Raw genomic sequence first — 13,077 nt, 5'->3', positions numbered from 1 at the left:
ATAAATGTTGGAAAATGGAAATAAATAGAATTATAAAGCCCGAGGAAAACAGAACATAAATCTAAAAGCTAAATACAAAAATAAATAGAAAAGAAATTTAAAAGAAAGGCAAAAGTATTGAAAATAGAAAAAAAAAATAGAAAAATAAATAAATAAAATACGGCATTTAAGAGAAATAAATAGAAAAGATTTAAATGAGTGTGAAATGTTTATATGAAATATAAATTACCGAATAAAATGGAAAACAAATATAAAAAGAGAAGTAAATAATTTTTTTAAATAAACAAGAAATTCTGTAAAATAATAAAGCAAAGGCCAAAATCGAAATAAGCAAAAAAGAAAGAAAAATGAAAGGGAAAAAAAGGAGAAAAATTAAAAAAAAGAGATAAAAATAAAAATTATTTTCAAAATTTCAAAACCATAAAAAAATGAAGAAATAAAAAGAAATCAACAACAAAAAATAAAAAGTGACATTTAAAAAGCAAAGCAATCCGAAATGAAAATACATAGAGAACGAAAAATAAAAATCGAAAAGAAAACTAGAATTAAAAAGAATGAAAAATTAAAATAAAATTTGAAATAAAAATGAAATAAAAATAGTTAAAAAAAAAAAGAATAAGACTAAGATTAAGACTAAGACTAAGACTAAGACTAAGACTAAGACTAAAGGAGACCCTTCCAAGCAAGGATCTACTTTTTCCCAGGTGGAGTTGCAGTTTTTGGGATGGAAAGGCTGCAGAGGAATCTCCGCACCACCCCCTCCTTTCCTGGAGCTTCCCTCACTTTTCCCCTCCAACATTCCGGGGAAAAGCTGGGAAAACTCGAGGCCTCACATTCCCAAAGACTTCCCAAATTGGCGGGGATTCCAGAGGGTGCCAGGATTTTGGGGTGATGGGGGATGTCGGGATACGGCACGGGGAGGGGGGATGGAGATGGGATGGGATGGGATGGGATGGGATGGGATGGGATGGGATGGGATGGGATGGGATGGGATGGGATGGGATGGGATGGGATGGTGGGAGATGGAATGGAGATGGTTGGGATGGAGGGAAGGAGGACGGAGATGGGATAGAGGGAAGATGGAGATGGGATAGAGGGAGTGAGGATGAGGATGAGGATGAGGATGAGGATGAGGATGAGGATGGGATGGGATGGGATGGAGGGAGGCAATGGAGGTGGGATGGAAGGAATGGAAGTGGGATGGAGGGAGGGAATGGAGGTGGGATGGAGGGAGGGAATGGAGGTGGGATGGAGGGAGGGAATGGAGGTGGGATGGAGGAGGGAATGGAGGTGGGATGGAGGAGGGATGGAGGTGGGATGGAGGAGGGATGGAGGAGGGAATGGAGGTGGGATGGTGGAGGGAATGGAGGTGGGATGGAGGAAATGGAGGTGGGATGGAGGAGGAATGGAGGTGGGATGGAAGGAGGGAATGGAGGTGGGATGGGATGGGAATGGAGGTGGGATGGAAGGAATGGAAGTGGGATGGAAGGAATGGAGGTGGGATGGAGGGAGGGAATGGAGATGGGATGGAAGGAATGGAGGTGGGATGGAGGGAATGGAAGGGGGACGGAGGAAGGGACTGGAGGTGGGATGGAGGGAATGGAAGGAGGGACTGGAGATGGGATGGAGGAAGGGAATGGAGGTGGGGTGGAGGAGGAATGGAGGTGGGATGGAAGGAATGGAGGTGGGATGGAGGAGGGAATGGAGGTGGGACGGAGGAAGGGAATGGAGGTGGGATGGAGGAGGGATGGAGGTGGGATGGAGGAGGGATGGAGGTGGGATGGAGGGAATGGAGGTGGGATGGAGGGAAGGACTGGAGGTGGGATGGAGGAAATGGAAGTGGGATGGAGGGAGGGAATGGAGGTGGGATGGAGGAAATGGAGGTGGGATGGAGGAGGAATGGAGGTGGGATGGAGGAAATGGAGGTGGGATGGAGGAGGAATGGAGGTGGGATGGAGGAGGGAATGGAGGTGGGATGGAGGAGGGATGGAGGTGGGATGGAGGAAATCGAGGAGGAATGGAGGGAGGGAATGGAGGTGGGATGATGGAGGAATGGAAGTGGGATGGGATGGGATGGGATGGGATGGGATGGGATGGGATGGGATGGGATGGGATGGGATGGGATGGAAGGAGGGAGGGAGGATGGAGATGGAGGCAGCGAGGGATTGATGGAGATGGGATGAACGGAGAATGGATATGGGATGGATGGAACAGGGACATGGGATAGAGGGAGGGAGAGGATGGAGATGGGAGGGAGGAGGAATGGTTGGAGATGGGATGGAGGGAGGGAGGGAGGATGGAGACGGAGGGGATGGATGGACTGAGGGAGGAAGGAGGGAGAGAGATGGGACGGAAGAAAGATGGGGATGGATGGAGACGGGATGGAAGGAGGAAGGACGGAAAAGGGATGGAGGGAGTGAGGATGGAGATGGGATGGTGGGAGAGAGTTGGGATGTTCCCGCTGCTTTTCCGTCCTTTCCTGTCGCCAGGGATACGCCGTGGGAGGATCCTGGCGTGGCCCCCGCTCGCCTCCAGCTCCAGCGTCTCCCTTTTGTTTTCCCTCCTCCGGCTCTTGTTCCTAAGGATCTTCCCGAGCAAATGGTGGGAAACCATGGAAACCACCTGCTCCTGTCGGAATCCGGGCAGGAGGAAAGCAGGGAAAAGGCAGGAAAAGGGCAGGATGGGCCAGCCAGCCCCTGCCCTTTCCCCATGGAATCATCGGAAATCCCAAGGACCCACCCGGATTTGGGAAAAAGCCATTTGGATGGGATCAACTCCGGATAAAAACTCCAGACTTCCTCCACTTCTCAACACCAACGACACCGGATTCCCGGAGCTGGGAATTCAGGGAAAAGCCCCTTGGAGGGATAAAGCCCTGGGAAAAAGGGTGGAGGAGGTGGGATGCTCCCAGGGATGTTCCCATTGATGGTTTTCCATGTGGAGGGGACGAACCCCTTGTCCAGCCAAATCCTGTGGGATTTTCCCATTCCAAGAGCCGGGATCAGGATCGCCGTCCACAGCAGGGATTCCCGGATCCCTGAAAACTCCAGGAAAAGCCCCTAAATGGTATAATTCCTTATTTATATCCCCTGACAGGGAAACTCCTTGTTCCCAAAGCCTTCCCAGCCCGGATCCATGATGGAGAGGGGCAGGGAAAATTTGGGATTTGGGAACAGAACCACACGGGAAGAGTTTATTAACATTTATTAACGATAAAACCGAGGCGCTACAAACAAACGTTCTTATCCCTGTTTTTTTTTTTTCCCCTGGAAAAGCACCCGGAGAACGGCACCAGAAAAGCTGGAAAAGCACCTGGAGAACCCCACCAGGAGGTAAGAGACCCTTAGACCGGGATATCCTCGTGGACACGGACCCGGAGCGGACAAATCCTGAGCGTCTTTGCCGTGGCACCCCCCTGGGGCCCTCCCACGTAGAAATACGGGAAGACGACCCCGCCGAATTTCTCATGGAATGTGTAGATGTGGCTCCGGAGGTCGGCGTCGTAGAAGGACAATTCCCCCTCGGTGCAGTCCAGCTCCACCCGGATCCGCTGGAGGTTTCCCGGCGCCGCTTCCGAGCGCACGGCGTTGGACGCCCGGCACTCGTCTTTCCCGGGAAGGTGGTAGATGTACCAGAATCCGGAGCGGGAATCGTGGTGGAAAGTCCAGTGGGAGCCTCTGTGGGGCCGGGACACGCCCACCCTCCAGTTGGTCAGCCCGCCCAGGTCCACTTCCCACGTGTGGAAGCCTTCGGAGAAGCCGCGGGATCCCAGGATGCAGGGGGCGGAGGTGAAGCGCTCCGGGTTTTCCACGGAGAGTTTGTAGCCGCGGTTGGAGACGCTGGTGAGGTCATCGGACACCGAGAGCCAGCCCGCGGCCGAGTTGGGATCCAGGCTGAAGGGGACTGGCCGGGAATGGGAATGTTTTACTGGAAATTGGCAGCTCGGCATCCATCCCTCCATGGACCCCTCCTTGGATCCACCCATGGATGCATGTCTTCATTCATGGATCTATCCATGGATCCATCCATCCCTCCCCTCCATCCATTCCTCCATGGATCTATTCATGGATCCATCCATCCATGGATCCCTTCCTCCATCCATGGATCCATTCGTGGATCTATCCATGGATCCATGTATTCATCCATGGATCACTACATCCATCCATCCATCCCTACATCCATCCATGGACCCATCCCTCCATCCATCTCTCCATGGATGGATCCATCCATCCATCCATCCATCCATGGACCCATTTGTGGATCCATCCATGGATCCATGTATTCATCCATGGATCACTCCATCCATCCATCCATCCATCCATGGATCCCTCTCTCCATCCATGGATCCATGTATTCATCCATCCATCCTTCCCTCCATCCATCCATGGACCCATCCCTCCATCCATCTCTCCATGGATGGATCCATCCATCCATCCATCCATGGATCCCTTCCTCCATCCATGGATCCATTTGTGGATCCATCCATGGATCCATGTATTCATCCATCCATCCATCCATCCATGGATCTCTCCCTCCATCCATGGATCCATGTATTCATCCATGGATCACTCCATCCATCCCTCCCTCCATGGATCCATTCATGGATCCATCCATCCATCCCTCCTTCCATCTCTCCATGGATGGATCCATCCATCCATCCATCCATGCATCCCTCCTCTCCATCCATTCCTCCATGGATCTATTCATGGATCCCTCCCTCCATCCACGGATCCATTCGTGGATCCATCCATGGATCCATGTATTCATCCATCCATCCATCCATCCATGGATCCATTTGTGGATCCATCCATCCATCCCTCCATCCATGGACCCATCCCTCCCTCCATGTCTCCATGGATGGATCCCTCCATCCATCCATCCATCCATCCATCCATCCATCCATCCATCCATCCATCCATCCCTCCATCCATGCATTGATTGATCCATCCATGGATCCATCCATCCCTATCCATGGATTTATCCCTAACCCACATCACCATGGGGATTCCAAGGTTTCCCTTTTGGGGTGAAATCACCTTGGATCTCTCCAGTCCCCATTCCAGGCCCATCCCAGCTCCATGTTTCCCATCTTTCCAGACCCCTCCCAACCACCCTTTCAGGAGAAATCCATCTCCACCTTTCCCATCTTTCCACCCCTGGAAAAGCCCCGCTCCGGATGTTCCCGGTTTCTCACCCACGGTGATGGTGTCCAGCATCTTCTTCCACACGTTGTACTGGAGCGATCCCAGGTACTTGGCCACATCCAGGAGCATTCCCGAGGGAACAGCCTCCGGCTCCTCGGCCGTGCAGGCGATCCTAGGGCAGGGATCGACCATGGAGAAAGGATCGGGATGGGGCTCCCAACATCCCGTGGTTCAGCAGGAGCTTCCCAACAGCACCCGGCATCTCCCAAGCTTGTTCTCCCTCAATTCCCACAAAATCTGGGATTTAATGCTTCCCCCAAACCCTGAAATTCCACTTGGTGTCCCTCATCCTGCCCGGAGCACCCAGGGGACATCCAGCATCTCCCAGACTCGGAGGGGACACTGGAATTTTCTTGGAGCAGGGACCTCGCTCCATCCAGGCAGGAGACCCCATCCAGCCCCCAGGAAGGGCTCAGCCGTTCCCAGATTCCCACGGATGTGGCAGGATCAGGACCTACCTCCTCTTGCGGTTCTTGTGGGTCTGGAAAAGAAAAGAGGAGACACCGGGGATCAGATCCCCCTTGCCACTGGAATTCCGACAGGCAACGGATCACTCGGGGGAGGCGGGATGCGGGCACGGAGCGGGATCCCGGTGGGAATTACCATCAGGAATGTGTAGTCGTCTTCCTTGAGGTCCGCCTGGAGCTGCGCGGCCTCCCTGAGCAGGGCCTTGCTCTCCTCCATCAGCTGCTCCATCTTCCCCTGGATCAGATCCTGCTTCCGCTGCACCTCCTCCCGGAGCTGCGCCAGCACCGCCTGCTCCTCATCCCACAGGAACTTGTGCAGCTTCTCGAATTCCCACTTCACCTGCTGCTCCAGCCGCACCGACTCCACCTGGGAATGGCAGCACCTGGCTCCAGCTGGGAATGTCGGCGCCTCCTTCTGGAGCACCCGAATTCCCTGGGGTCCTCTTTGGAGCAGCTCCGGCGCTCAGGAATTCTCTGGGTTCGCTTGGATCACGCTGCCCTTCCCAAATTCCCATCCTCACTTCCCAAATTCCCACCGCTCTCCTTTCCTGGGATGGGATCAGTGCTCCCCCTCAGATCCATGTGCAGGATTGGGATTGGGATCAATCCCAGCTGTGGAGTGCCCAAATTCCCTGAACTCCTTCCCGGAGTTCTCTGAGCCGCTCCAGCACTCAGGAATTCATTGGGATCATGCTGCCCTTCCCAAATTCCCATCCTCGCTTCCCAAATCCCCACCGCTCCCCTCTCCTGGGATAGGATCAGTGCTCCACCACAGCTGCATTCCCGATCAGGATCCAGATCAACCCCACCTCCGGAGCACCCAAATTCCCTGGACTCCTCCTTCCCGGAGTTCTCCGAGCCACTCCAGTGCTCAGGAATTCACTGGGATCACGCTGCCCTTCCCAAATTCCCATCCTCGCTTCCCAAATCCCCACCGCTCTCCTTTCCTGGGATGGGATCAGTGCTCCCCCTCAGCTGCATGTGTAGGATTGGGATCGGGATTGGGATCAGGACCGGGATCAATCCCACTTCTGGAGAACCCAAATTCCTTGGACTCCCCTTTCTGGAGCTCTCCGAGCCACTCCAGCACTCAGGAATTCATTGGGATCATGCTGCCCTTCCCAAATTCCCATCCTCGCTTCCCAAATCCCCACCGCTTCCCTCTCCCAGGATAGGATCAGTGCTCCACCTCAGCTGCATTCCTGATCAGGATCCAGATCAATCCCACCTCCGGAGCACCCAAATTCCCTCGACTCCTCCTTCCCGGAGTTCTCTGAGCCGCTCCAGCACTCAGGAATTCACTGGGATCACGCTGCCCTTCCCAAATTCCCATCCTCGCTTCCCAAATCCCCACCGCTCTCCTCTCCTGGGATGGGATCAGTGCTCCCCCTCAGCTGCATGTGCAGGATTGGGATCGGGATTGGGATCAGGACCGGGATCAATCCCACTTCTGGAGAACCCAAATTCCTTGGACTCCCCTTTCTGGAGCTCTCCGAGCCACTCCAGCACTCAGGAATTCATTGGGATCATGCTGCCCTTCCCAAATTCCCATCCTCGCTTCCCAAATCCCCACCGCTTCCCTCTCCCAGGATAGGATCAGTGCTCCACCTCAGCTGCATTCCTGATCAGGATCCAGATCAATCCCACCTCCGGAGCACCCAAATTCCCTCGACTCCTCCTTCCCGGAGTTCTCTGAGCCGCTCCAGCACTCAGGAATTCACTGGGATCACGCTGCCCTTCCCAAATTCCCATCCTCGCTTCCCAAATCCCCACCGCTCTCCTCTCCTGGGATGGGATCAGTGCTCCCCCTCAGCTGCATGTGCAGGATTGGGATCGGGATTGGGATCAGGACCGGGATCAATCCCACTTCTGGAGCACCCAAATTCCCTGGACTCCCCTTTCTGGAGTTCTCTGAGCCGCTCCAGCGCTCAGGAATTCACTGGGATCACGCTGCCCTTTCCAAATTCCCATCCTCGCTTCCCAAATCCCCACTGCTCCCCTCTCCCAGGATGGGATCAGTGCTCCACCACAGCTGCATTCCCGACCAGGATCCAGATCCCACCTCCGGAGCACCCAAATTCCCTGGACTCCTCCTTCCCGGAGTTCTCCGAGCTGCTCCAGCACTCAGGAATTCACTGGGATCACGCTGCCTTTCCCAAATTCCCATCCTCGCTTCCCAAATCCCCACTGCTCTCCTCTCTCGGGATGGGATCAGCGCTCCCCCTCAGATCCATGTGCAGGATTGGGATTGGGATCAATCCCAGCTGTGGAGTGCCCAAATTCCCTGGGCTCCTCCTTCCCAGAGCTCTCCAATCAGCTCCAGCGCTCAGGGATTCATTGGGATCATGCTGCCCTTCCCAAATTCCCATCCTCACTTCCCAAATCCCCACCGCTCCCCTCTCCCAGGATAGGATCAGTGCTCCACCACAGCTGCATTCCCGACCAGGATCCAGATCAATCCCACCGCCAGAGCACCCAAATTCCCTGGACTCCTCCTTCCCGGAGTTCTCCAATCAGCTCCAGCACTCAGGAATTCACTGGGATCACGCTGCCCTTCCCAAATTTCCATCCTCGCTTCCCAAATCCCCACCGCTCTCCTTTCCCGGGATGGGATCAGCGCTCCCCCTCAGCTGCATGTGCAGGATTGGGATCGGGATTGGGATCAGGACCGGGATCAATCCCAGCTGCGGAGTGCCCAAATTCCCTGGACTCCTCCTTCCCGGAGTTCTCTGAGCCACTCCAGCACTCAGGAATTCATTGGGATCATGCTGCCCTTCCCAAATTCCCATCCTCGCTTCCCAAATCCCCACCGCTCTCCTCTCCCAGGATGGGATCAGCGCTCCACCTCAGCTGCATGTGCAGGATTGGGATTGGGATCAATCCCAGCTGTGGAGTGCCCAGATTCCCTGGACTCCTCCTTCCCGGAGTTCTCCGAGCCGCTCCAGCACTCAGGAATTCACTGGGATCACGCTGCCCTTCCCAAATTTCCATCCTCGCTTCCCAAATCCCCACTGCTCTCCTCTCCTGGGATGGGATCAGCGCTCCCCCTCAGATCCATGTGCAGGATTGGGATCAGGATTGGGATCAGGACCGGGATCAATCCCAGCTGCGGAGTGCCCAAATTCCCTCGACTCCTCCTTCCCGGAGTTCTCCGAGCCGCTCCAGCACTCAGGAATTCATTGGGATCACGCTGCCCTTCCCAAATTCCCATCCTCGCTTCTCAAATCCCCACTGCTCCCCTCTCCCGGGATGGGATCAGTGCTCCACCTCAGCTGCATGTGCAGGATTGGGATCAGGATTGGGATCAGGACCGGGATCAATCCCACTTTTGGAGCACCCAAATTCCCTGGACTCCCCTTTCTGGAGCTCTCCGAGCAGCTCCAGCGCTCAGGAATTCACTGGGATCACGCTGCCCTTCCCAAATTCCCACCGCTCTCCTCTCCCGGGATGGGATCAGCGCTCCACCGCCGTGCACGTGCGGGATTGGGATCGGGATTGGGATCAGGATCGGGATCAATCCCAGCTCCCGGGAGGGAACACGCACCTCGTTGTGCCGGGAGATGGATTCGTAGGAGCGGCGCACGGTCCCGAAATCCTTGGCCTTATCCCGCAGGGAAGATTCCATGTTCGCCAGCTTGGCCTGCGGGGAGGAGACGCCCTCAGGACTCCCCCATTCCCGGGATTTCCCGTTTGGATAAAGACCCCCCAGGGCCGGATCTTTGCTCGATCCCACCTTTCCCCTCCGCCAGCCGGGATCGGTGGAGCTGGGAGGAAGAGGAGCTTCGCTCCACGGGGAATCCTCCTCCCTGGTTTTTAGGGAAGTCCCATCCCCGCCTATCCCGGTGCCTTGGGCAGCCCCATTCCCATTCCCCCGGGAAGTTTTTCCCGCCGCGTTTGAAACGCGGCTCATCCCAGCGGGATGAGTCAGGGCGGCGCCGGCTGTTTTCCAGCGTGTCCTGGCGGCATTCCCAGCTCCTGGCTGCATCCCATCTCCTCCTCCTCCTCCTCCTCCTGTCCGTGGCTGCCTCCCTATCCCCGTCCCTCCTTTCTGCGGGAATTGTGCAACTCCCAAATCCCAACGCCGCTCCCAACCCCGCGGCGCCGCTGGAGTAACCAGCGCGGCCGGATCCAAGCTGGGATCAAGGAGAAGCCGCCGGGAAGCATCGTCCCCTCTCCCCTTTCCCGCAGGATCCGGGCTGGATAATTAAAACACCGGCTAATTAAAAGGCAGGACAGCACCCAGCGGCCGCCGCATTCCCGCAGGGAAGCGTGGCTGCCTCCTCCTAAATCCCGCCCTGGCAAATTCGGGACACGAATCCAGCTTTTGGGATGCGTCTCCCTGCCGTCCATCCCCCCCCCCCTCCCGCCGCCCCCCTTTCTCACCCTAAAATCCGCCGCCGCTTCCTGCACCGGCCTCATCTTGTGCCCTTCGTGCTGCTTGGAATTCTGGCAGGCGAAACACGCCAGCTCCTTGTCTTCCAGGCAAAACAACTTGGGATCCTCGTGATGGATCGGGCAGAGGGCGGCGCCGCGTCTTTTCTGCTGCCCCTCTTCCTTCAGGATCATCTCCACCAGGTTGTTGAGGGTGTGGTTGACGCGGAGATCTTCCAGCGAGGAATTTTCCTTGCACACGGGGCACGCGTGGCGCCGGTTTTCCCAGGATCGGCTGACGCAGCCCTTGCAGAAGTTGTGGCCGCACGAAAGGGTCACGGCTTCCCGGAAAGGGTCGTAGCAGATGGGACACAACAATTCCTCCTTCAGGCTGGGCGCCGTGGATGCGGCTCCCGAGCTGCTGGAGCAGGGATCGGCTCCTTTTTCCATCCTGCGGCAGGGATGGAGCAGGGATTTTCCAGCTGCCCCGACCGGACGAGCAGCCCCGCCGCTGATGCAACCGGCTCGGTTTCCTGCCGGTGACTCACCCGCGGCTCCCTCCCGCCCGGTGACACCGCCCCGGGGCCGCTGCCGGGGGGGCTCCGGGCCTCGGGGACCACCACAGAAGCGGCCGGGACCCCCCCCCCACCCAGCCCCAGAGCGGCACCGAGACCCTCAGCCCGGATCCTCCCGGGAGAGCCCCGGTGGCCGGTTCTGACCCCCCCCCCCCCCATGTCCCGGTCTCTGTTCCCCAAATTCGGAGCTGCTCCGGTTTCTGGAGCCCCGGCCTCCAGGTTGCCCCGCTTCCCCAAATTCGGGGCGGCTCTGGTGCCCGGATCGGCCCCTCCCCCCGCCCCCGCTCTCTCCCGGGGCAGTCCCGGTGCCCGGTTGCGGACCCTCGTGTGGCCCGGTCCCGGTCCCCGCCTCCGGGGTTGCTCCGGTGCCCGGATGGGGCCTCCCTTCTCTCTCCCGGAGTAGCCCCGGTGACCGGAGCCGCCCCCTCTGCCCCGGGACCCGAACCTGGACCCTCACCCCGGCGTTCTCCCCCGCTGCCCGCACCTCGGGGCAGCCCCGGTTCCCCAAATTCGGGGCCGCCGCGGTGCCGGGTCCGGTGTCCCCCAACCCGGGGTAGCCCCGGGTGTCCAGACCTCCAATCCCGGGGCTGCTCCTGTGCCAGGATCCCTTCCTTTCCCGGGACCCCCCAACCCCGGGGTCACTCCGGTGCCCGGTCCCGGTCCCCCACCCCCAGACCGGCTCTGTCCCCCCACTCCGGTGTCCAGTCCCGGTTCCCAAGCCCCCCAGACCAGCTCTGTCCCCCCACTCCGGTGTCCAGTCCCGATCCCCCACCCCCAGACCGGCTCTGTCCCCCCACTCCGGTGTCCAGTCCCGATCCCTCAGATCAGCTCTGTCCCCCACTCCGGTGTCCAGTCCCGGTTCCCCACCCCCCCAGACCAGCTCTGTCCCCCCACTCCGGTGTCCAGTCCCGGTCCCCCACCCCCAGACCGGCTCTGTCCCCCCACTCCGGTGTCCAGTCCCGGTTCCCCACCCCCCCAGACCAGCTCTGTCCCCCCACTCCGGTGTCCAGTCCCGGTCCCCCACCCCCAGACCGGCTCTGTCCCCCCACTCCGGTGTCCAGTCCCGGTTCCCCACCCCCCCAGACCAGCTCTGTCCCCCCACTCCGGTGTCCAGTCCCGGTCCCCCACCCCCAGACCGGCTCTGTCCCCCCACTCCGGTGTCCAGTCCCGATCCCTCAGACCGGCTCTGTCCCCCCACTCCGGTGTCCAGTCCCGGTCCCCCACCCCCAGACCGGCTCTGTCCCCCCACTCCGGTGTCCAGTCCCGGTCCTCACCCCCAGACCAGCTCTGTCCCCCCACTCCGGTGTCCAGTCCCGGTTCCCTGTCCCCCCAGACCAGCTCTGTCCCCCCACTCCGGTGTCCAGTCCCGATCCCCCACCCCCAGACCGGCTCTGTCCCCCCATTCCGGTGTCCAGTCCCGGTCCCCACCCCCAGACCGGCTCTGTCCCCCCACTCCGGTGTCCAGTCCCGATCCCCCAGACCAGCTCTGTCCCCCCACTCCGGTGTCCAGTCCCGGTTCTCCATCCCCCCAGACCGGCTCTGTCCCCCCACTCCGGTGTCCAGTCCCGATCCCTCAGACCAGCTCTGTCCCCCACTCCGGTGTCCAGTCCCGGTTCCCCGTCCCCCCAGACCGGCTCTGTCCCCCCACTCCGGTTCCCGTTCCCGATCCCCCACCCCCGAACATCCCGTTTCCCCCCACCCCAGAACCGCTCCACGTGGCATCTCGGTGGCTCCCGGCCCTTCCCGGTTCCGGTGCCGGTTCCGGGGTTGCCCCGGGCCGTGTCCCCGGTGCCGGGGGGGGGTGACAAAAAGGGGCGGGGGTCTCACCTGGCGGAGCGGATCTGGCACCGTTTGCAGCGCTCCCTCCTCCGGTGCAGGCGGCGCGGGGGGCTCCGCTCGGCCTCCTGCGGCATCCCGGTGTTCCCGGTGCTCCCGGAGGGTGGGGCGGGATGGGAGGGCCGGGATGGAGCTCCAGGGGGAGGTTCCCGATCCTGGCTCGGCCCCCGCGGGTTCAGCGCTCCCGGGGCCGCGGAGGGGGCCGGGCCGTGACTACCCCCCCCCCCCCACTGTTTGTCCCAGCGGGAATTTTGGGATCCCAGGGATCCCCAAATCCAGTTCTCCCTCCCCTCTGGAAGCTGCTCGGTTCTTTCCTTCGGGAATGGGGTTCCCGATGATTCCACCCCCCACCCGGGGATTTTCCAGGGGCAGCATCCACCTGGCGTTGTTCCCGTTCCTGCTTTTCCCCCTTCCCTATTTTCTGCCCGCTCCAACATTCCCAGTTTGTTCACGTTCCTGCTCCGGGAGCCTCAAAATCCCCCCTGCCATGGGAACCAGGAGAAATCCCAAAATTATCCAAGGAAAGCCAAACAACAGGGGAAAAAAAAAAAAAGGTGTTTTTTTTCCTGTGGAATGAGAAACCGTTGGAGCCGTGTTTTCCAAAGGCTGGGAGTCAAGGTTAAA

General features: G+C 58.4%; 1 protein-coding gene across 1 annotated transcript; it reads right to left on the bottom strand.

Annotated features, from left to right (window-relative positions):
• Positions 1 to 3,187: 3,187 nt before the first annotated feature.
• Positions 3,188 to 12,920, bottom strand: TRIM35 (tripartite motif containing 35). Its single transcript, XM_069011889.1, has 7 exons — positions 12,445 to 12,920; positions 10,055 to 10,493; positions 9,216 to 9,311; positions 5,808 to 6,038; positions 5,663 to 5,685; positions 5,195 to 5,316; positions 3,188 to 3,903 (listed from the first exon to the last, which is right to left on the bottom strand). The coding sequence occupies exons 1-7, from the start codon at positions 12,888 to 12,890 to the stop codon at positions 3,344 to 3,346; spliced, it is 1,917 nt and encodes a 638-aa protein (XP_068867990.1). The 5' UTR covers positions 12,891 to 12,920; the 3' UTR covers positions 3,188 to 3,343.
• Between the last annotated feature and the right edge of the window lie 157 nt (positions 12,921 to 13,077).

This window comes from Aphelocoma coerulescens, chromosome 3 (assembly GCF_041296385.1).
Source record: "Aphelocoma coerulescens isolate FSJ_1873_10779 chromosome 3, UR_Acoe_1.0, whole genome shotgun sequence".
Lineage (NCBI taxonomy): Eukaryota > Metazoa > Chordata > Aves > Passeriformes > Corvidae > Aphelocoma > Aphelocoma coerulescens.
This window is presented reverse-complemented; position numbering and strand designations above follow the sequence as displayed.